At 45.6% G+C, this 23,332-nt stretch overlaps 1 protein-coding gene across 4 annotated transcripts in view; it reads left to right on the top strand.

Moving 5' to 3' along the window:
* Window positions 1–13,349, top strand: part of MTSS1 (MTSS I-BAR domain containing 1) — a 534,479-nt gene extending 521,130 nt beyond the window's left edge. For all 4 annotated transcript variants that reach the window (XM_086966201.1, XM_086966203.1, XM_086966202.1 and 1 more), the window contains one exon: window positions 10,354–13,349. In XM_086966201.1, coding sequence (XP_086822327.1) covers window positions 10,354–11,054 — 701 coding nt within the window. In that variant the 3' untranslated portion in view covers window positions 11,055–13,349. The remainder of the gene's footprint in view (window positions 1–10,353) is intronic.
* Window positions 13,350–23,332: the final 9,983 nt, after the last annotated feature.

Below are 23,332 nucleotides of genomic sequence, written 5' to 3'. Positions count from 1 at the left end.
AGACAAACCCCCACCCCCACAATTTTTCTGATAGTGAATAATGTAAGCCCACCAGCCAGATGATCTGGCAATGATGACAGCAACCGATTATAGAAAAAAAGTAGACCTTTTCATCTTTTGCCTGTAGAAGAAGAGCTGCATCCTGTTTCTAAAGGACCTTTAAACTAGGCTGTTAATTCCATAAATATGAAAAATGGATAGAGCGGGTATATTTGATCTGCATGAATAAGGCATAGTGGATACAGAGCGTGTATGGGGTGCTTCACCATGGGCAAGCAGGAATCTGTTTTTGGACTCCTGTATGGATGATAAGATGGAGGTCGACGATGAACCAGCAACATATTCCTATGCGTTTTGAAGTGAGCCAGGCTCATATAAATGATGGGCGAGGGGCAGAAGCTCCTTTAAAATTGCAGACAGAGACCCTGTCAATTAGCTGCTTCCTTTGGAGGTAGCTCCAGACAGTTGTGTGTAGTAGACAAGTAGAAAAGACACCCCCTGCACTTTTGTGAAACCTTTCTACAGCCTGTGACCGGTAACGCCCAGCTACACCCACCATTCCTGCTAAATTTGCAGACCAAAACATATTTGGCTGAGGTGCAATGTGAAAAGACCCAATCTCCCAAACAGAGCTGCTCCCTGACTGTCTGCCAAAGTGCCATAAATATTGCATAGAAAACCCAAGTCTTTCTAATGGATACATCTTCCAGCAGATTCTTTACCTTATTAATTCACCCCCAGAATAATTTCCCAGCTATGGTTCTTCAGTACCACCAGGCGATGTCAAGTTGCTCCAGCTGTGACTCTGCCTTTGGACATGATAATAGCAGGGAATATTACATTTTAAAAAAGCAGTAGTTTCTGTAAATGCGTGCAAGCAACGTCCAATGTTTACACAATTCATGCTAATTCAGATTCTCCAGGGATACAGCTTTACTCATGGGTCGTAATATCTTTGCTTCTAGCAGCCTGTGCCTTTCCATTGCGAATGCCACCAGCCTTTTGGGTTGCTATGTTCATACCAAGTAGAAGAAGGCAAAACATTAACAACACGACTATGCCTTTTCTTGGTGGATGTCAAATTGGATGTATCCAAACAATTCCACCAATGACCTAGATATTGCATGGCTACTACATGGGAGTGCAGTCCTGACAGACAGCCTTTTCAGCCTGACCCCATACCTCAATAACTATACCACTCCTATGAGAGCAAGGGTCTACTCTAGGGGATGAAACCAACAGCAGCAGCAGATGCGGATGCAGACTCCGCCAATCTCTGCCGACTCTGCTACTTCACCCCCCCCGTCCTCTCTTCTCCCCAAGCTGTCATCCTCCGATGTAGCCGAGGGGTCTCATTTTAAACCATTTAGGAGACGATCACAATATATTGGTCTTCAAGCTAATCCGGATGGGCTAAATCATACATTTCCTATCTTTTCCTCCGAGTCGTCCACCAGGCTTAAGTCTTTGTTCTGCATAGTGGCCAGAGAGGTGGTGCCTTCAGAGGGGCACATAACTCTTTTCTATCTGCGTCTTTGGCAGCAGGAAGGAAGTAGGTCTCGTCCCCACCCTGGTTCTTCGTCTTCTGAACAAAATCCCTAGTGATAACCCCGGATAAGAAGTTGAACATGTAAGCCCACATCAGCGCATCCACACAGTGTGTGTTCCCAATTTAACATATCTGAGAAGGAGAAACCATTCATTCCACCACCAGAATTCAAGACATCAGTGCAATCACTAATCTTATCCAGATTGGACTATGGTAGTGTCCTTAACAGATTACCAAAATCACTAACTGCACCTCTGACAGCGACTCTCAATGCAGCGGCAAAACTAATAGGAATGAGGCAGTCCAAACACATCACACCCTCTCTTGTTTCTCTCCAGTGGCTGACACATAACGCTCTGCACCAAATTGAACCCAAGTACATTGCACAAAAGCTCACAATCTCACGAAGCAGTCGCTCCCTGTGGAGTGCCTGCTCACTCCGTCTCGAATCTCCAAGATTCAAATAAAAAAAGAAATCCTAGGGGGCGTGGCTAGCAACATGGCAGAGTGAGTCGCACTCTGTGCCAGCTCTGGCTAGCCGAATTGATCGGACGCATTCAAACGCATCCACTGACCTTTATCACGCCGTACATGACAGCGGAGCAACTGCAGACCCCGGCGCCCGCATCGGGTGGCTCCCGAGGCCCGGTAGAGGGGTGAAAACTGTCGAAGTTGCCAAACACGCTCGGAGACGGAGACGGGTTCCACGGCGGATTGCTGAGAGTCTCGGAGCCCGAGCCTGGACACCGCCTGAGGAGCAGAGAGGACGCGGTCCCACAACGCCGGACGCATCGGGAGCAGGGAGCTGGCCCAGGGTGTCTGCTCGGAGAGCCGAGATCTGCACGGGTCCAGAGAAGACACAGACCAGAGGAGTCGCGAATACAGCCTTCCCCCTCCCTCCGCACAGCGCCCTGGTCAAGACGAGACGCTGATTGGGGAACGGACCCCTGGAGCGACTTTGGAAGGTGAGCTGCTCTGGGAGGACCTCCGGAGGGACGCCGCAGCACTGCAGCACCCACCCGCGCACAGTGAAGGGACGACGCAGACGGGGAACGCTCGGGGGCAACACACAGCACACCTTCTGGTGGAGACCGCTCGCGGGAGGCGGCGGAGTGCAATATTGACTCTGGCGCTGGGGAGGACAACCAGCCTGGGATCTACGCGGTGCGGGTGTACCCCCGACACGCCCTTTGCCACCATTTCTACGCCCAGAGACCCTAATGCTGCGGGGGGGACGAGAGGCAGGCCCTGTTGGCCCGGACCAACGTACCATCGACGCTGGGCTAGGAGCTGCCTGAGAGTAGGCCGCACTGTCAACTGGACCCCCGGGGCTGACGGCTGCACTGGGGGGGAGTCGCAGGTCGACGGCGGACACGTTGAGTGCCCACCAGGTGCCAGGAGCTACTGCCCACAGCCCGGCCGGGGCGGTCACCGCAGCCTCTCCGCGGCGCCTAGAAAAGCTGCTGGGGCCTGTAGCCTTTGCCTGCCAGACCAGTAATTTGCGGCGGTCGACGACCCGCCGGCCGGTGAGGCGACACGGTGGAGGGCCGAGGTAGTCGCCGGACCGCTGCAAAGCTCTCTGACCCTGACTTCCCACACCTGCGGCAGAGAAGCCAGTCCACCATGGGGAAGAAGGAGGCGGCCAAGAAAAGACCCAGAAGCAAGGCCTAATAGATAAATTTGCGGTGGCGCCACAACCCGGTGGTATGGACGGGTCGGGAACAAGCTCGGACATGGCCCTCCTGATGGGTGCAATACAGGCCTCCAGGGTGGATATTCAGGCGTCTAGAGCGGCCCTGGAGGTGAAGATAGGCGAAGTGGGAGTGGAGGTCAACCTACTGCGACAGGACTTCCGGAACCTCACGGAGAGGGTCACTACAGCGGAGACGAGGTTGGGAACCTCACGGAGAGGGTCACTACAGCGGAGACGAGGTTGGGAGAGGCAGAGGATGTCATACAAGACCTGCGGAAAGACGTCAAGGACCTGCAGGATGCCCACAAACAGTTGCTGTGGAAGGTGGACGACGCAGAAAACAGGGCACGGCGGAACAACCTCCGCTTAGTGGGATTTAGGGAAGGAATCGAAGGGACCAATATGGCGGAGTTCCTGCGCTCCTGGCTACTCGAAACCTTACCCCAGGCGACATTCTCCAACTGCTTCATTATTGAGAGGGCGCATAGAGCACTTATGGCCAAACCTCTGGTAGGGGTACGACCGAGAACGATCATTGCGAGGTTCCTAAATTTTGCTGACAGGGACCTGATCCTAAGAGATGCCAGAAAGATGGGCGAGATTAGGCTTGAAAACTCGCAAACAATGATCTACCCTGATTACAGCCAGGAGGTGCAGAAGGCGAGACGATCCTTTGACATGGTAAAGGCTAAACTCAGAGACCTAAAGATTCAATACATGCTTCTCTTCCCAGCTAAACTTAAGGACTTGTATAAGGAAAAAACGCACTTCTTCCTACACCCGGATGACGCATGGCAGTGGTTGGAGGAACGTCCGCCCCCTCGGAGACGAGAAGGGAGTGGGCATAATGCGACAGTGACGGGCACAGCCGTGGGAAACCTTTAGGAGACGGTGCAGCCACAGAGGAGGCGTAGACCAAAGGGGTTAAGGAAGACTCAAACAACACCATACCCATTGCAGAACAGGTCCCCGAGGGGGCAGCGGGACCCTGGCTCGCCGCGATCTGACAATCCATCGGGATCTAGGTTTTGTGCCCTTGCCGTAGAGGAACACACCGAGAGGGAGAGTGAAAAAGGAGGAGAAACGTCGGGGATTGAAGAAGGGGAAGAACAGTCACTCCACCCGCTAGTGGTGGCCATCCATGAACTAGAAAGTGGACCCGCCACAGATTGGGCCCCAACCCAGGGAGAGAGCGGTCCCCACAGCAATTGAAAAGTACTGAAGGTGGATGGACAAGATATCGGCTAGACCACATGGAAGCACACAAGTGACTCACACGCCTCCTAATTTTGTTTGTTCTTGTGTTTTGTTTTTTTTATTGTTTTTTTTTGCTAAATATCTCCTTCCTTATTATAACGAACTTCTACACAGCACTACGAACTCTGTGGAACATAGCCGTTTTGGTTACTGTTTGACTAACAAGTCGGGGTAGTTTGGCAGGGGGGAGAGAAACCAGGGAGGGCGACAGACCTTTTCCTGCCAACAGGGCCTATCGTAAAGGGAGGTAGATGATGGGTCTGATAGGGGAGGAAGGTGGGGTGGGGGGAGCGGGGACTAGTTGGGGCAATTCACTGAGTTGGACTAAGCGGGCAGGATGCAGCAAAGGGGGGGAGGGTGAGGGAGTGGGGGGAAGTTGGGGGGGGAGGGGTGGGGACTCACGTCATGGGGGACGCAGTCACTTGTCAGGCAAGCACGCGCACAACACAACACATTCCACCACGAAAAGTAAGATACCACCAGATGTTCTCTAACATCCCAAGCCGGGAGTACATGCACACCACACGACGAACATCACCACAAGCCGTAAGAAGCCGTCCACTCGCACTCCAACAACATGACTATGGGGAACCCTGATAGAGAAACGGTACATAGGCTGTAAGATCAAGCAAGGCTTGGTCAACAACTATGTCAAAAGGTCCGGGGCGGACGTGATACTCCTTCAGGAAACGCACCTGCAGGGCACTAAATGTACCTTTCTGGCAAGGGGAAGTATAAAGTCCTGGCCAACGCAGGGTTTACATCTGGCTCCAGAGGGGTTGCAATACTAATTAAAAAACATCCACCCATGAGTGGCACAGGTCTGGACTGACCAACAGGGCACATATGTGGGAGTACGAGGGATGTGGGGTAGAAGAGAGTACACGTTTATCTCAGCTTACGCCCCACCCAAATTGCAGGTACAAATTCTCTTCAATGACGTGATGAACAATACGGTTGACAGGACAGGTGAACGGGATAGACCCCAGACCATGACCCCACTAGCCAAATCTATGACGGCGCTTGGCCTCCTGGACGTATGGCGATGGCTTCATCCAGATGCAAAGGCGTTCTTCTTCCTCTCCGGAGCGCACAAAGTCTATTCCCGTCTGGACTATATTTTCATGGCGAGGCAGGCATTACAGGTGTCGGATTCGGCAGAGTACTGTGCCCAGGGGGTGTCTGACCACTCGCCGTTGTTGCTGGAAATAGGCAGTAGGAGAAGGGAAGGGCCCAAAAGTTCTTCGACTCTCGGCCTGGGACATACAAAACCCGGAAATCCTGAAGGGCTGACGTGAGGGTATACTTGGTGGAAAACGTGGAGTCAGTAGACTCTAGGGTAGTTCTCTGGGAAGCGCTTAAAGTAGAACTTCGGGATAGGGTGCACTGTAGACTGGCGGAAGCTCGGAAAAAAGGCCAGGCAGAGATCCAGGCCTTGGAGACGCAGATATTGCAGCTGGATAATGACTACTTGCGTACCAAAGACGCAGGGAAGCTGCAGCGCCTCGCTGATATGCAAGCCAAGTATAGACAGTTAGTGACAGGGGAGGCTAGGCTGCAGGCGCTGGCTACTCTACACCGCATCTATGATGTAGTTGATAAATCTGGAAAGCTTTTGGCATGGCTCAGCAGGAAAGAGAGGGATGAAAGATGGGTAGAAAGAGTAAGCGTTGGCCATGACGACTGGGCATGTACGGGCGACAATATAGCTGACGCATTTGTCGACTGTTATAAAACTTTCTACTAGGGTCCAAAGAGGAGGCTATGCAATATATGTCAACCATTACCCTCCCGAAACTTGAGGAGGCGGACCCGATGGATCTTTAATCTGATATCACTGAGGAGGAAATTAGGATGGCACTGACCAAACTCCGTGCGGGTAAGGCCCCGGGCCCAAATGGTTTCCCCGCGGAGTTCTTCAAAAAGATGGCGGATCTCCTGACCCGGCACCTGCTGGGCCTTTATCGGGACGCTGAGGAGGAGGGACAGTTCCCACCGGACCTCAGACAGGCCACAATTGTTCCAATCTATAAGTTGGGGAAACCGGCGGAGGATTGCACATCCTACCGTCCCATCTCCCTACTGAATGTGGAAGCAAACCTATATGCAACAATACTGGCTCTCCGCATGAGATGGGTAATACCGGGACTGATCCATATGGACCAAATGGGGTTCATCCCAGAGAGGGCAACAAGGTATAATCTCCGAAGGACACATAATTGTCTTTGAGAGGTGGAAGGCAGAACGGAGCCACACTAGTTTCTGTCCTTAGACGCAGAAAAAGCGTTCGATGATGTCCACTGGCCCTTCCTGGAGGGAGTACTAGAACATATGGGCTTCAGACCCCAGTACAGACGCAAAATTAGACTACTTTATACTGGCCCTAGTGCTCGAGTCAGGGTTAATGGGGCGATGTCAAAGGCTTTTCCTATACAACGGGGAACCCAACAGGGATGCCCCCTGTCGCCACCTGCTGTTTGCCTTGTCCATTGAGGTGATGGCCTGTGCGGTTAGACAAAATGGAAGGATTATGGGGTTTCGGGTAGGACAGGCAGAGGTGCAGGAAGAGAAATTGTCCCTATATGCGGACGACGTTTTACTCTATGTTACACAACCGGAAAGCACGATACCGGCACTGTTTGATGAACTGGACCACTATGGCGCTAAGTCAGGGTACCAGATCAACTGGCACAAGTCGACACTTTATGACCCCCGAGGACGGAAAGAATGGCCCCAGTTGCCGGAGAGACTGCAGCCGACCGAAGAGGGATTTCAGTATTTAGGGATCTTTATCACGACAGACAGTGACGTTTAGTACGAACGCAACATTAACCGGGTTGTATGTAATTTTAAAACTGACGCCTGCAGATGGCAATCGCTCCCCCTGACTATTCTCGGAAGGGCAGCTATGTTCAAAATGATCTCGCTCCCGAGATTTTTATACGCATTCCAAAACGAATACTTCCCGGTGACAACCAAGAACTTTCGAGAAGTTCATGCGGAGCTGAGGTCCTACTTGTGGCTGGGAAAGTACCCTAGAGTTGCGCTGGCGACTCTACAGAGACACCAGTACGATGGAGGGATCTCACTTTCGGACCTAAAAGCCTATTATTGGGCGGAACACCTGGCCCCCATTAATGAATGGATCCATGCACCTGCCACACACCATACTTATGTCTTGGAAAGACACACCATGGGCGCACATTCATGTCTCCACTACATATACGGAGGGAATGGACAGGCCAGACTATTGCCGGCTACTAAAATCCCACTAGGGGCGTGGAACAGGGCCACGAAAACCACTGGATGGGATGGGATTGCTCCTGGTTGAAGGAACTCTGCAAGTTGAGAGGGTTTCAGGGATGGGATGACATAGGCATCTCTACCTTAGGTGATGTAGTCAAAAACGGGACTCTAAAAGTAATTTCCTTCCCTACAGACAGACTTTGGGCTACACCGCTCCCAGTTTTTTAAATACATGTAATTGAGGCATGCGTGGTGGGCAGAGGGGACATTACAAGAGGCACTCCCCGAATACGCGCCACTGGAGGGTCGACTGTTGCAGGAAAGGATCCCTGAAAAGGCCGTATCCCTGACATATAAAACTATTATGAATAATAGGCCGGATAGACTGGAGGGTCTTCGGGCCACATGGGAACAAGACGTTGGGGAGATGGATGACGTAGACTGGGGTGTGGTACTGATGCACCCTAGAGAGGTAGCAAATAAATCGCGTCTATCTAATACAGTTCAAGATCCTACACAGGGCGTACTTTGATAGACTGCGGCTCTACAAAATGGGGAGAGTGACCGACCCTAGCTGCTTGCGCTGCAGCACGACAGCGGAGGTTTCTTGCACATACTATGGTTATTCCCACACATCCAGACTTACTGGGGCGAGGTCACCACCCCAATTGGGTGAGGTACTGGAGATAGACATTCCACTAGACTCAAAACTCATCCTCCTGGGAATGACCAATGACGTGGACTTAGCTCGTTCGCTGTTAATATTCCTAGTGTTAGCCCTGGTAGTGGCCAAAAGGGACATAGCTAGAAAATGGGGGGCACCTGATACACCTCAGCTAGGGGAATGGAGAAGGGGTATGGACATCTACGTGGCGGCCGAAAGGGTCACATACAAAGCGAGAGGGTGCCCGAAAAATTTCCGTAGAGTGTGGGGTAAGTGGAGACATTACCATGGCCTAGATGGAGGACTATAAGGAGACCCGAACGTGTGCACGCTGTCATACCAGGAGGGGGAATGTTGCTCGGGATCGAGAGAGTGTGCCTAAATGACCTGGTGATCTGCTGTGGATGAGCATATGAACAATGGCACTGGGGTATTGGATCTTGAAGAAAGTGGGGGGAATGAGGGGTGGGGGCGCAGGGATACTGCTTGATAGTGGCATGCTTGTTCTGTGTTATTTCTTGCTGCAAAACAATGTTTTTCAACAAAAAAAAATCCTACACCTGCTTGGATTGGCCTCAAGGATATGGACACTCTCCCAGCTAAAATTCAGTCTAATCCTTCAACCCACATAAGAAAGAGGTCAAAAGGATTCTACTAAACAGATTCCTAACATAAGGACCAGGGAGTCTGCGGTGCTGTCTGAAACCCAAGTTCCTCTCATCCAGACACAGCACAAGTCTTGTGTATTAAGCCACCAGGAGAGTTTTAATTCTTATGTGAGTCAATAGGTTATGGTTTTTCTATGTACAGCACTCTGCTACCCATGGGTCATGTTGACGCGTTATTAAAATCTAAAAACAAAATAAATAAAATATTATGTTTGGCCCAGTTGCTCTCAAACTGATCAGTATCTCAAAAACATTTTTCTGATTCCTTTCAGTAATTTATATATTACTGTACTTTGTGACATGCGACAGAAAAACAAGCCTGAAAAGCAATATCTTTATAAAATCAAGTAATATACACCATATTAACTTCCATGTCCTGCATATACTGAGCAAGTTGCTGTTTCTGTTTTGCAGGATGATTCTGTGTATATGCTATTTGTTTAGCAATCTATCAACTAAGTTCCTTAAGGTCAAACTAGGGAAATTGAAGGATATGACCCCTGAACTCGATTATTAATGCTGCAGCAAGAATCGTACCAGTCCTTAAGAGTAATCGCAAAGGGTTTAGCATAATCAGTTTGTATTTATTTGTGAGGTGACCATGGGCATAGAGCTACGTATCTTTCAAATAGGGTGCCAGGTTCAATTCCTGGCCTCTGTTCAACATCCTGTGATTGTGGGTAAGTGCTTAATCTCCCTATGCTTAAAAAAACAAAAGAATAATTATGTAATGTTTTGTTGTAAAGTGTTCTAATGTGCTCGGGTGCACCCTGTAAAAAAAGCTGCACAATTAGAATTGTGTGAATTGGTTTGATTTGTATAAGGAGTTCGAAAGAGGGACAATCCTTTCTTCACTAGACGGGTTTTGAAAAGTGTTTAATTCAGCTAATCTTTTAACTCCATCCATGCATCGCTCTAATGGAGTTGCTGTAGTTCGCGTGCGGTGTCTGTGTATATCTGTGTCTCGTGTGTGTGTTGTCCGTTGAATGTGTGTGGTTTGTATAAATGGTATGACTGGCGGTTGACTGTTATTCTAACTTGTGCTTTTCTGAAGTTAACTCGCTAAATAAAGCTCCGCTTACTTCATTGATGGATTCCGCCTATTTCTTCTTCTGGGGAACCTTTCTTTAATCTTACAATAGCCTGCCTAGATGAAACTATCCATTTTAGGTTCTGGTTGGCGACTGTGCGCTCTGAGATCATAATTACCACAGTCCATGTTGTGTGTGGATTTTTTTAAGCTAATGATTTCTAATGAATATCCTTTTTTTACCAGTTTCAGATTATGACTACTTCTCAGTCAGTGGTGACCAAGAGGCAGAGCAGCAAGAATTTGACAAATCGTCCACCATTCCTAGAAACAGTGATATCAGCCAGTCCTACCGTAGATTGTTCCAGGCGAAGCGCCCAGCTTCTACTGCAGGGCTGCCGACCACTCTGGGACCAGTTATGGCCACACCTGGTGTGGCAACTATCCGAAGGATCCCATCAACTAAGCCGGCCGTGAGACGTGGCACCATAGGAGCTGGTCCCATTCCAATCAAAACACCAGTGATTCCTGTTAAAACACCAACTGTACCAGATATTCCTGGGGTATTGCCCCTCACACCAAGCGGGCCTGATGATTGCGCAGATCCAAGCCCAGACTCTCCCTCGACTGGAGAAATCACACCAGGGGCTAGTGGCCTCCCATCCTCATTATGGAGTGGACAGGCTTCTGTCAATCCTCCACTAACTGGCCCTCAGGCAAGTATTTCAGAGGAGCAAAGACCTGCCACGTCCGAAAAGGAGGCAGATGAAGATGACCGAGAAAGTGGTGGTACTGATATGTCTCCAGGCCAAACTGAGCCTGACCTGAGCTCTGAGCAGGGAGCAGGAGACGCACAGGAAGGTGGAGACATGCTGAATGCCATCCGCCGCGGAGTCAAACTGAAGAAGACTTTGACAAATGACCGGTCAGCACCGCGTTTCTCCTAAATGTATAGGAATACTGCCAGAGTATGAAAACGGAGTATGAACAGTATCATGAAACATCTGGTTTTTTTTAAACGTCCATTCCAATCTATAATCACATGTTATAGAAAACGCAATGTAAACAGGTGTTTTGAAAGTTCTGAAGTTTCTCATGACAAGCTAATTAAAGGGTCAGCAGCACTGACAAGGAATTGCTCTTTTAATTTGTAAATAATGACAAATTCTTTTTCGCACATTTCATCTGATATTCCTTTTTAATTTTTCAGAAGGTGCCAAACTCCATTTAACTTTTGTATTAATATTTGTAAAGATCTAAAAGGTTCAGTCGTAACAAATAACAGAGCAAAGTAATTTCATTTTTGCTGCAGGACAGACATGCATTGGCTTTACTTCAAGCTTTTCTAGAGCACATTGTGGTAAGTTCAGTTAAAAAAAGATACAACTTTAAGGTTATGTACAAAGTAACTTGAGATTTACTCTTTATATTACTTTTTTGCAAAGGTTACAACTGATAAATATTAAAAGCAATATATATATACATACAAAAATATATGTGAAACAAATAAACGAGAACGCATTGGAGTGTATTGGGGTAGGGGTAAGGTACACAGTTGGTGTAATAGCTGCTGTATCACACAGGTAGACTACTTGGAGTCACTTACAAGTAGCTCCATGGGTAAAGAATCCAGAAAAGCCATATTGGATTGCAGTGTTTCAGTTTTCATTGGGTATTTTGCAATGGGTTTTGTGCTCCTTTTGCCACAGTTCCAATTTGCTGGGCAACAGCGACATCCAATCATACGCATGCTGCTTTAATTGTGTAGGCTCACAGTTCTTCGACCCTTTTTCCGTTGTGTGCTAATCTTTTTCCATGAAAAGTAACATGTTGGGGTGGGGAGTGGAATATATAAGAAAGGGTATGGCCAACTAAAAAAAGAATTGTGAAGCTGCTTTCTGAATAATAGCTGAAAGTTAATGGTTGCTATCCAATAGCTTTTGCTCTGTGCCCAGCAGGCTGGGTACATTGAAAAGGCCTACATATTTTAAGAGTTTATCAGACAGTGTTAAACAACTTGAAATATTTTAGTAGTTTACATTACAGTTAATTTGCGTTAGGATTCAGGGGCTTATTTTTTAACTTATTTGAAAGGCAAAAAGGATTTGGCCTTGTGCAAAGCGAGTTGGGAGAAAGATTTGGATGAGGTCATAATTTAATAAAAAAACAAAAAAACAAAACAGCACATATATGGGTAAAACACTCTACCCTAACTAGGCTAAGGAATGGCGAGGACGGGTGTTTTAAATATTCTCTTTTTATATTGTAGGCAATATATTTTTGGAATATTGACTTGATGAGCAATGCAGAAGAAGTTTCCTTTTTCTTATTGGGAAAAGTACATTTATTATTTTGATATCTGCTCCCAATGACTTAATACTATTTTATTGGGAAAGTGGGCAGGAAAAGGGGGAGGGGGGGCTTGTGGCTATTCCTGCGAAACTTGGCGATCACCATATAAAAACTAAAGGGGCTAGTTTCCACAGAAATCAGCAGGTCCTTTAACGATTATTGTTTCACCCATCACAGCATCCGATGTAGTAATTAAATGTTAATGTGTAGTAAAGTGTTTCTACAGAAAATGTATGCCGCTGTGACTTGCACAATCCTTTTCTGTTATTGTTTCAAAGCAGGGGCATGATTATAATATTCTTAAACCTGGCTTTTATTTGTAATAAAACTTCATCTTACAGAGCATATAAAAATAGAGTGCCTGTGGTGTAGCTCGGGAATCACAAGGTTTGAAAAAACAAGCCAAAAAAATGTGTCCCATGCATTAAGCAAATTGGGCTATGACCCCTTTTTTCTTTCAGCAAATCCTATTCTACAATGTGGGACTTCATTAGTTATTAAGTGGTATCTATACCTTGACAATAAATCGATGTGACTGTACACTAGTACAGTTTCTCACTTGTTTAGTTATTAAACGTTTAGTATATTCTCAGTAAGTTTGATATAAAATGTTGCCAAAATCAGTGTAGAAAGGATGTGACTGAACACTTCGAATAGTTTTGTTGTTTGTGTTTTTGCATATTGTAAAAGCAGTGTCACAGCTGGAAAATAATTTAAAAAACATGTTTCTAATGGTAAGTTATTGTGGTTTAGTTGCTAGTTTGTACCGAGAGTTGACCTCTCCCTGTGAAGTTTTTGTTCTAACCTGGTCTAACTAACAATTGCTGTAATCGTGTCTCCCTCTACATTGTAATGACTGCTTCAGCCTACATAAAAATAATTAAAAAGTATGTTTGTATCTGTGTTTTCCTTGTACAAGCGGAAATGTCACATCCTTGAATAAATGTATTGGTCTTGTTTTTATAACACTTCCAACAAAATAGCAAACCAATGCTGCTTAATGTATATATGTATGTGAATATGTATACAAATTATAATTTCTCTTCACTTAAACAGTCTTTCACATAGGGATATATAGGCCACAACAGAGGCACATCACTTAATGTGTAATGCTTATTCGTTTATCAAATTCGAACTACCAGGTACCCTCTGCGACTGGCACCTAAAACTAAATCCGGATCACAACTGACCTTATTAGGCATATTTGTAAATTCCAGAATTGTTGCACAGGACGTTTCACAAAGCCAGAATAGTATCACAGTAAGCCAACTAAATATAATTTTAACAATAGAAGGTAGGGGTTGGAGAGGCTCGTAAAAATGTAATTTGGGAGTAAAACTGTCAAAAACAGCTTCAGTCTCATATTCTTAATCTTTAAAAGAGAGAAGTCGAGGGAAGACATGATAGCTGTCAAATTTCACCACAAATGATGTGATGGTCCATTGACTGTCATTTAAAAGCTAGCAACCCGACAAATGCAATTATTAAAATCTTTCGCAGAAAACTTTTAAAAACGCACACATAAAACAACTTGGTGAAAGCCATCTGATTTACTACAATGAAGCATTTGGTAAAAACCTTCATGTCTTCATCATTTAACAGTTTGAACCTAATCTAGATCTGCTGATCTGTCATTGAAAAATCATATTATTTACTTGAATACAGTTTTTTGGCCATTGGTCATAGGTCTGTATGGCTCATGACGACATTGATCCAAACCCCCCTAATGCTACACTGTAAAAATAAAATAAAAAAACAGGTCTTTTCCCCTCTTTCGGGGGGAGCATTTTCATTATCCAGTCCAAAGAAAAGAGCTCCTCATGTCAGTGACCAGGTTTTCGTATGGTCATTAAAACCCGTTAGGTCATATATGAGGACTTCCTCATGTTACCAGTTTTTAGCCTTTACCCATCTTTTTGATGCCATGTACCTTTTGCTGGAATTGGTGCCATTGGTTCAAGTAAAGCTTGGAATTTGTGTCTACACAGGTTTTGTCACAGTTCTGTGCACAGGCCGTGCCCTAGACTTAAAAACAGCAACACTGGGCAACTCACACAGTGCCAGGACCAGAAACTGCCTAAAGTCTGCTTTCTCAAGGTGCAGAGCAAAATCAAATATTCAACTTTGATGATGAAACCTTGTATAACAGACTCCCCAAATAGTTTATCCAGATGATGATGATAAGGAGAAGGAGCAGGTCCTTTTTGTTGACTTACTCAAAAACTCTCAAGTGTTATTTAAGCCTTAACAAAAGCCTTAAAGCCTGGAATCATCCACTCCCACAGGCCATCAAGGCACAAAGCCCTACCTAAAATGGCATCAGCCTCGCGACAGAAGCAATTCTTGGTTATTTTAAGAGTTTTGTCCTTCCTCATGGCAATGCTCATTCACCTGGGCCAGACGGTAATCATAGACCTTGCAGGGAGTTTAGCCTTGACATGAGAAAGAAGTACTTCTCATGCCATCACAAGGAGATGACTTTCAATATGACCTAAAATATACACTGTTTTCTCAGCGTGTTTATCATACACCTACAATGATCAGGACCTGGAGGAACACATCTGTAAGACTAGTAGAATTATTCTCATTGAGCAGTATTCCTTGTGCACATCCCTCTCATATCAGGTGGTTTCTTCCCATGATGTCAGACAAAGGACACCTTACTTACACTGGGGCAGTGAGGAGAAGAGGACTCCTAATTTCTACTAGAGACCTTTTCTTCTCTGCAATGCAAAAATCCAGTTTTGCCAATGTCCTGCAAATGTTTCAATAAGCAAGAATATATACAAGAACCTAGCCAGTGCTAGACTAATGAAACAGAAGGTCAACAGAAACCTTTAGCCTTCCTCCGCAATGGCACATACATGTTGCAATCTTGTAATATGTTTTGTGGATACAAGTGGTCAGTGCACTGTAGGATCAGTGGTGACCCCTCACCTAAGAAGTAAAGCAAGTCACAGTAGGCATGAAAATTAATGCAGCTGCAGCAACAGAAATAGTATTTGTTTTTGTAATGATCAACCTGAAAGATACTACTTCCATATCCTAATGCATCAGAAGAACAGATGATATCTTTGGTGTGTGGTAGGTGCCCTGTATCATCAAGCATTATCCATTTGCTATTGGTCCCGCTCCAAGAGTTTTCACCAAATGCTGGTTAGTAATGACAAAACATGTATGCCCCAAAGTCATACAATTAACCAAAGAGGAATTTATTTCAACAATATCAGAGCAACACAAGCAGGCCATTCTGCTTTTGCATCTGCTGGGCTTCCCAGTAAACATTCAAAAGGCATTTCTTTGCCAAGCTAGGCAGAAGAAATCTTTCCCAGATGGCTATTGACTCTGTGAAAGTTGTGGCAGTTGTTGGACTCATAGTGTTTCAGAACACAATGCCACCTGGCCAGACGTCACATACTCCAACATTAAAAGCAGTGGTGAAATTGCTGGGAATGATAGCACATACACTCATCTGCTACTTCGCGCAAACTTTCACATGAGATCACTTCACAGCCAGTGGTCAAAAGAATGGGGAACATTAGAGAATCCAGTAATGGCAAAGAGCAGTACACCGCAACCTATGCATCAAAGCACTCACCAACCTTTCCAAATCTCTTTCCAATCTCTTCAAACTAGGAACCAACTGATTCCCACAAACCATACTACTCAGAAGCTTTTGCTTAACTAGAAACATTCAAAACATTGTTTTATATAAGTGTTAATAAGCTTACTGTCATCTGGAATGAAGGTGCAGCACTGTTGCTCCTTACATGGCAGACTCCACCCTGCTTCACAAAAAGGATATCTAGTGCAATGTGGTTTTGCAAAATTATAGCACGCTAATTAATTCTTCATTGATTTTAGTTAATGCTCCAACAGGGTTAAGAGGTAGGGCGATCAACAAGTGTTGACAATCTCCTAATTTCCACATAATTTCAAAGTCACTCTAATCAATGAAATCATAGCACCAAGCACATCAGGCACAATTTGCACATATCTGTGCTTCACTCTTATCAAACCAGTATCATTATTTGTTTTATTCCAATGGTAAACCTATGGGAATATCAAAGCAAGATGGCAACTAACTACCCAATTAGAAAAGCAGGTTAAAATAAGCAGTCCTGCTACAAACAATAAATTCCTCTAAATAGAGGTTCCTGGCCAATCAAAAACTCCTAATTAACCACATAACTCTTTCCACCCTCACTTTCTCCCAAAAATCATTTGGACTTATACTCTGAGATTGAATCATACCACATACAGTACTCCCCACTTTTCATGCCCCAGTCTTAATCGCGGAAGAATATTTAAAGTCCTTAATTTATCTTCAGCTTCTATTTGCATCCTAACCTCACTTGTATCCTACTAAATTCTCAAAATTTCTACTCTTCTATCATGATACTTCTCAATAAACTAACGCTCTTCTTCTCTCATGCTGCACACAAATTCATTTTTAGTCTTGTTAATATTCACGTTAGGTTGTGCAACCACTCTTAACTGTTTAGAAAAAGTTACACAATTTCCATAGTTTTCAGATGCAGGACGTTCTTCCAATGAAGCACTAAAGTTGGAAAATATGGAGACAGAAACTCTATTATGGAAAACCCTAATAAAAACATTACAGGAGATAGAATAGGAGAGGGGCAGTTGAGATTAGATTGCACTCTATGCGAATGAGAAAGGTAAATATATACAGACAAAGCAGTCCTTAACATTTATAATTCTAATAATCTCCTCTAATACATTTGAATATAAATTCTCACTATAAGTATCTACACATCTAACCCTCTGTGTCAACTTCATGTGTACTATGATTGTTTCTAGCAGTTAGTTCAACTTGTGGTGGTGGAGTGTATCCAACTGGAGAAAGTATGCGCAGCAATAAGCCAACTAAACTTATTAATAAATTAAATTAATCAATGAAAATACACTGAAAATTTTGAGGCACCTTTGTCTGCAGTTTGCCGTCTTCCTATAAGAAAAAGAAAAATGAGACCACAAAACCAAACTTCTAAAATAAAAAGTAAAGAATCAGGAATCCATCTTCAATTTATTCAAATATTTAGTTTATTAGCTCAGTCCAAAAGGTAAATAACAAGCAAAACATCTAGTTTACAGTTATTCTTTTGCAGTTTAGCTTTTCAGCTAAAAAATATAATCAAAATCTTGAGACTTTTTTTTAAATGAGTTCAGGTGGTTCTTCAATGTCTTCAAAGATTAACTGACAGTAGTTTGTCAAATCATAGACTTCTACATCTGATTCTTCATCCGCAGTGACTGATGCAAGATACAGCCATTCAGATGATGTGTATTTTCTGTTTGGCGCGTTCCCTCTTGTCAGTCTTTTGGCTGCAAAGGATCCATTTTCACTATTTTCAGAGTCTACTTCAGTTGTCTCTGATTCTGACCTTTGAGTTTTCCTGTGCAACATATTTCTTCTTCTTGCTCTTTCATGCCTCTTGATTCTTCGATGCACATTCTCATCTTCGGATTATCTTGTGACTGCTATGGAATCTTCTTCACTCGCTACTGGATATGTGGTTTCATCAGCAACTTGACTCACTGTGAACTGTGTTTCTTTTGGGATTCTTGAAACTCTGATTTCCGGCTCTCCTTTCTCAAAAACTGGAGATTTAGTTGGAGTTTCAGTCTCTTCTTCTTGCTCATGTTCTTGCTCATCACCCTCTGTCCCCTCTTGGTCCACACAGAGAACTTAAGCACGGCACTGGATCAGTGGTTGTTGTAATCACCTCTTCTTCTGCAGTCTTCACTCTTTTCATGTGAGCAGCATGGATCCAATTTGAGATTCAAAACATTCACAGCAGTGTTAGTCACAAGAATCACAACATGGGCACCTCCATCATGGCTCCAAACATTTCTTCTGAATGTGCTTTTTCACCATCACTCAGTCATCCGGTTCCAACACGTAACACTGGAACTCTTTTGTTGATGGAGTTGCCAAATTCACCTGATACATACTTCACCACATCAGCCAGACCTTTACAGTATGCAAGGGTTTCGCATAGCCCTCCCTATCAAGACATCGTGCGAAGAGAAGCCAGTATTTTTTCTTTTTTTTGTGTGGAATACTTTTAAGACCCCCAGGATATAGCGGCATGGATTAGCAAATTTAGCGGTACAAATATGGAAATTTAGCTGTACAAATATGGAAATTTAGCGGCAATTTTGCGGCATTTTATTTGGCAGTTTTTCCTACAACAAACACAGATATCTTAGTGGGCACGTTTGTAAAAATCGCAGCATTTTTACAAAAGTGATGATTTTGCGACAAACTGCGAAATCCTGGAGGGTCTGACTAGAGGAGAAGTTACTGACGTCATGGCAGGTGAGCGTTGTGAGGGGAGGAAATCCTTTAAAGAGTCATTTTCTTTCTGGATTTCCCTTCTCTTCTTGAAACGCAAGAGCAGCAACATTGTGGTGTCACCAGGGCTTTAAGCGGAAGCTTTTTCAATATTATAAGTAACAAGCCATAGTTGCAATTATTTATCTTATGCAACTAATAACCATTGACAAAGCCAATAGTCCTGACTTGTTGTAGCTATGATGTTACTTGTTGTATCACATATCTGGATGCAATGACAGAAACAGCAAAATACAAGCCGGGCAGCACACTATGCTAAGCACAGATTTTTAGCTTAAGTGTTTTAGTTGCGGGTCCTCAGAGCAAAGGATTCTATGTGCCAGGTCCACAAACCCTTAAAATATTGGGTGAGCTGGGGTTAGTTTCATGAGGTCGCGATATCCAACTGGAGGTCCTCCATTCAGCCCGCAAGCACCACTTAGATGGTGTTTTGGAATGGGGTTGAGTTCCTCTCCACTCTTAGCGGCCACTGCAAGCCCCGATTCAGAAGATATGTTGGGCCCATCAGTCCCTGGACTTGGGAATGAAGGGCTTGTCTATGGAATACTGGTGCATGCAGAGCACATTTAAATGCTCCTTAGAAGGAAGCCTGGAGTCGGGCATGGATGATTGAGGGTGGACGTGCATGATTCTCAATTCTCATTTAAAAATGGGACGCCCAAAAATAAATACAATAGAACGTGCAAAAAAGATTGGCAGCCACCTTTAGAAAAAGTCTACTAACCCTATTGAACAGGATTAATATTACAATTTGAGCAAATGTTACCCTTCAAACTGCTAATTTATCACACACAAACCTACACATCAACAGAATGTATAGAACAATAGCAAGCAAAAGAATGTAACCACTGTAGTCAACCTTGAATTGTGGCAAAATTACAATTATTGTGCTGGTCTGTACACAATTGAAGAAGCTATGCACTCGCACCAATCTGAAATGCAAATACTGCCCTGGGCAATGCACACTCTTAAAATTCCAAAATAGAAAGATGGATTTCCACGCCGATACGTCCTATGCAGGAAAGCAATAAACCACTTTCACTGGAAAGTTGATATTTTGATTAAAGCCTTGCTTGCTCCTTTCTAAAATCACGGAATACAATTCTCCTACATCTGCCCCAAAATCTCCCTCCTAAAAGTGTACCCATCCATCCTTCAGTCCCACAGCTTCATCTCTAGTCGACCTACAGCTCTCAGTTAAAATGACGAGGTCTGCCCATAAAACAATTGAAACTCAGTTGTATTATCGCCCTCGGAAGGATGAAAGATTGAGTTGGAACAGCTCACATTAAAATCTGGCCACGTACATACCTGTTTCTCCTGTACTGGCCAAACCTGCGAACCTGCTCAGCGCCAGTATACACATTGAAGGCGAGAGCAAGGCCAGGCTGCCTGGATCCAAGAAGAAGCAGTTCCAATTATACTCTGTTTTACACATTTTGCAAAGGTGTTTGTGCCGACTTTGAAAACATGATTGCGTGCAAAAAAGAAGCTTCCTTGGATGCCCGTCGGATTGTTGGTGTGATGCACTTGTTTTAGCTATGCTGGCTGTGCGTTTTTTTTAAACAGCTATCATGGTATGTCAGAGGAGTGATGGATGCCCCTAAGTGTAGAAATACATAATTCCGGAGCACGAGGACCTCATTATAAAGTTCCTTCCTTGCCCCCACACTCAATGCACTGAGCCTCAGTAGGTGAAGAACTGCTTTATTATATATTAACAAAGTTATCATGAGCTTAGGGCGCCGAGCGTCTATTCACCACAAGCTCCGGTCACCAACTGTCGTTTTCCCCGTTCGCGCCTTCAATGCCATGCCTGCTGCGCATGCTCGCGCCTTCCGCTCCAGTCTATGGCGTGACGCGTCATCGCGTACACGCTCATAGACTAGAGCGCACACCACATATCTCCCCCCCTTTAACAGTGACAAGATAACATTCCCCCCAAACTCACTGAGTGTCCATTTGTCCCAAAGTCTATATCTCTGGAGGGCATCGTGGCGGTAACAATACATCATGACTAGTGTCCACTCATTTCAAAGTCTCTATATCGAGAGGGCACAGTAACTGCCCTGCCACTGCGGGTGTGTCTTACCGGCATGTTCTCTTCCACCTCTCTCTCTCCTCGTGATTTCTCACCGTCTCTCTGATCTCCTCTCTGCACTACACCAGCCGGTGTACCTTCTCTGTCGGTAGACTCTGTGTTAGGAGTTTCCACTTCTCTGTCATCTCCTACTCCATCCCACGGGTCTTGAGCATTGTGCCCCAGTGGAGGTCTTGCTTCTTGGGACTCCTCCTGTATCTCCTCCTCCTCGGACTTGGGCCACACTACTATCTTGTTGACTCTGGCCATGCGGTCTTGGGACCACACTTTGCCGTCGCTGAGGAGAGCCGCCCTGCCTCGCACCTCTTTGACCTGTAAGGGCTGGCTATACTTGCTTTCACCTTTCTTTTGTATGGTAGGGAGTTTGACCCTAACCCATTCTCCTTCTTCCAGCTCTGTTTCCTTCGTGTTGCGTCGTTTGTCGTAGTGTGCAGCATAAATCTTCTGGGCCTTCTCAAGGTTGTGCTGAACCACTGCAGGGGACCACTTACTGGTGATGGTCTTTTCCCTCCACACTACGTTGTCACGGGTGAACGGATGTCGTCCTCTTAGCACTTGGAACGGACTGTACCCCACCACCGTGGGGGTGATCCTGTAGGCCCACAGCATGCTCATCACTTCGGTCTCCCAGTCTTTGCCCTGCGAGATGGCTGCCTGTATGGACCCCATTAGCACGCGGTTGACCCGCTCCACTTGGCCGTTGCATGCTGGGTGGTAGACGGCCGTGTGCCTTGACTCAATCCCGTTCCTCCTCATAAACCGAGCCCACTTGTCCGAAACAAATTGCGGTCCATTGTCACTGAGAATGGATTTGGGTATACCTTCTCTTAAGAACACAGACGTCAGAAATTTCAGTATCGTGTCCGTATCCATGGACTCTTGTATGTCCACTTCAGGCCATTTGGAATACTTGTCTATCACCACACATAAATATTTGTTCACACCTCTGCTGTCCAGGACGGGCCCAAGTATGTCGATGGCCACGTTCTCCCAGGGGCTTTGTGGGGTGTCAAACTTTCCCAAGGCTGGTCTGAGTGGTCGTAGAACTTTGTCCGCTCCTTGGCACTGCCCTCACTCCCTCACTTGTCTTTCTATGTAGACATCCATGCCTGGCCACCAATACATTTGCTTGACTCGGGCTTTGGTCTTTACGATGCCCAGATGTCCTTCATGCAGTTGTTTCAACAACTTGGGTATCAGTGTTTCCGGTGGCACCACCCTTTCTCCTCTGTATAGGAAGATTCCCGAATCGCTCAGGGACAGTTCCTCTCTCATCTCGTAGAACCTTCGCACTCCTTCCGTGAGCTTCTTTTTGTCTGGCCATCCAGACGTCAGATGTCTTTTTATCTCTACCTTCTCCGCATCCTGCTCGTAAGCAGCCGCCCATTCCTGACAGCTTATTATCGTCTCATGGTCCTCCATGCTGGCCACCATCTCCTCTCTGTCCGGGGCCTCCTCCGGCGCATCCTCCATCGCCGCAGCCCGGCTGAGGTAATCTGCAACCCTGTTTTGTGTTCCCGGCAGGTATTCCACGTCATAGGTGTAATCAAGTAGTTTTAGTGTCATTTTCGCAATTCTCGGGGTCGCTGTATCATGGCCCGAGGACGTCAGGACTTTGATCAGGGGTTTGTGATCTGTTTGAAGCTTGAATCTAGTGCCCCAAATGAACTGCCGAAACTTGCCCATGGCCCAAGTGACCGCCAGCATCTCTTTTTCAATGATGCTGTACCTTTGTTCCGTTGGGTACAGCGCGCGTGAAGCAAAGCTGATGGTTTCAATGGATCCATCTTCCCTTTCCTGTGCCAAGACCGCCCCTAAGCCCTTGTCGCTTGCATCCGTCGTCACTATGGTCTTGCCAGTGGGGACGTAACCTTGCAGTGGAACAGCTTGGCTGATGCAATCCTTTATCGTGTCAAATTCAGATTGCGCTTCTGAGTCCCAATCAAACTTTGCCTTGTCTCTGATGAGTTGCCTCATTCTGTATGTTCTGGTGGCAAAGTGCCTCACGAACTTGCTATAATACTCGGCCATTCCGAGGAATGACCGCACTTCCTCCTTGGTACTCGGAGCTTTGGCATTCCTGATGGCCTTCACGTTTTGTTCCTTGGGTGAAATACCATGCGTACCAATTTCATGACACAAGTACGTTACTGAGTGAGTCCCAATCTTACATTTGCTCCATTCTGCAGTTAGACCCTTGCTTTGCAGCACTCCTAGGACTCTGTGTAGCTTTCTGTCGTGATCTCCCTTGGTGGCGCCCATCACCAGAATGTCATCCTGGAAGTACTGCACCCCTGAGATGTCCTTGAACAACCGATGCATCAGCTTCTGAAATACGGCCGCTGCAGATGCTAGACCAAAGGGCATCCTCCGGAACTGGTAGCACCCGA

The sequence above is a fragment of the Lissotriton vulgaris genome, chromosome 4_1 (assembly GCF_964263255.1).
Source record: "Lissotriton vulgaris chromosome 4_1, aLisVul1.2, whole genome shotgun sequence".
NCBI lineage: Eukaryota > Metazoa > Chordata > Amphibia > Caudata > Salamandridae > Lissotriton > Lissotriton vulgaris.
Note: the sequence above shows the minus strand (reverse complement) of the source record. Positions and strands in the feature narration are given on the sequence as shown.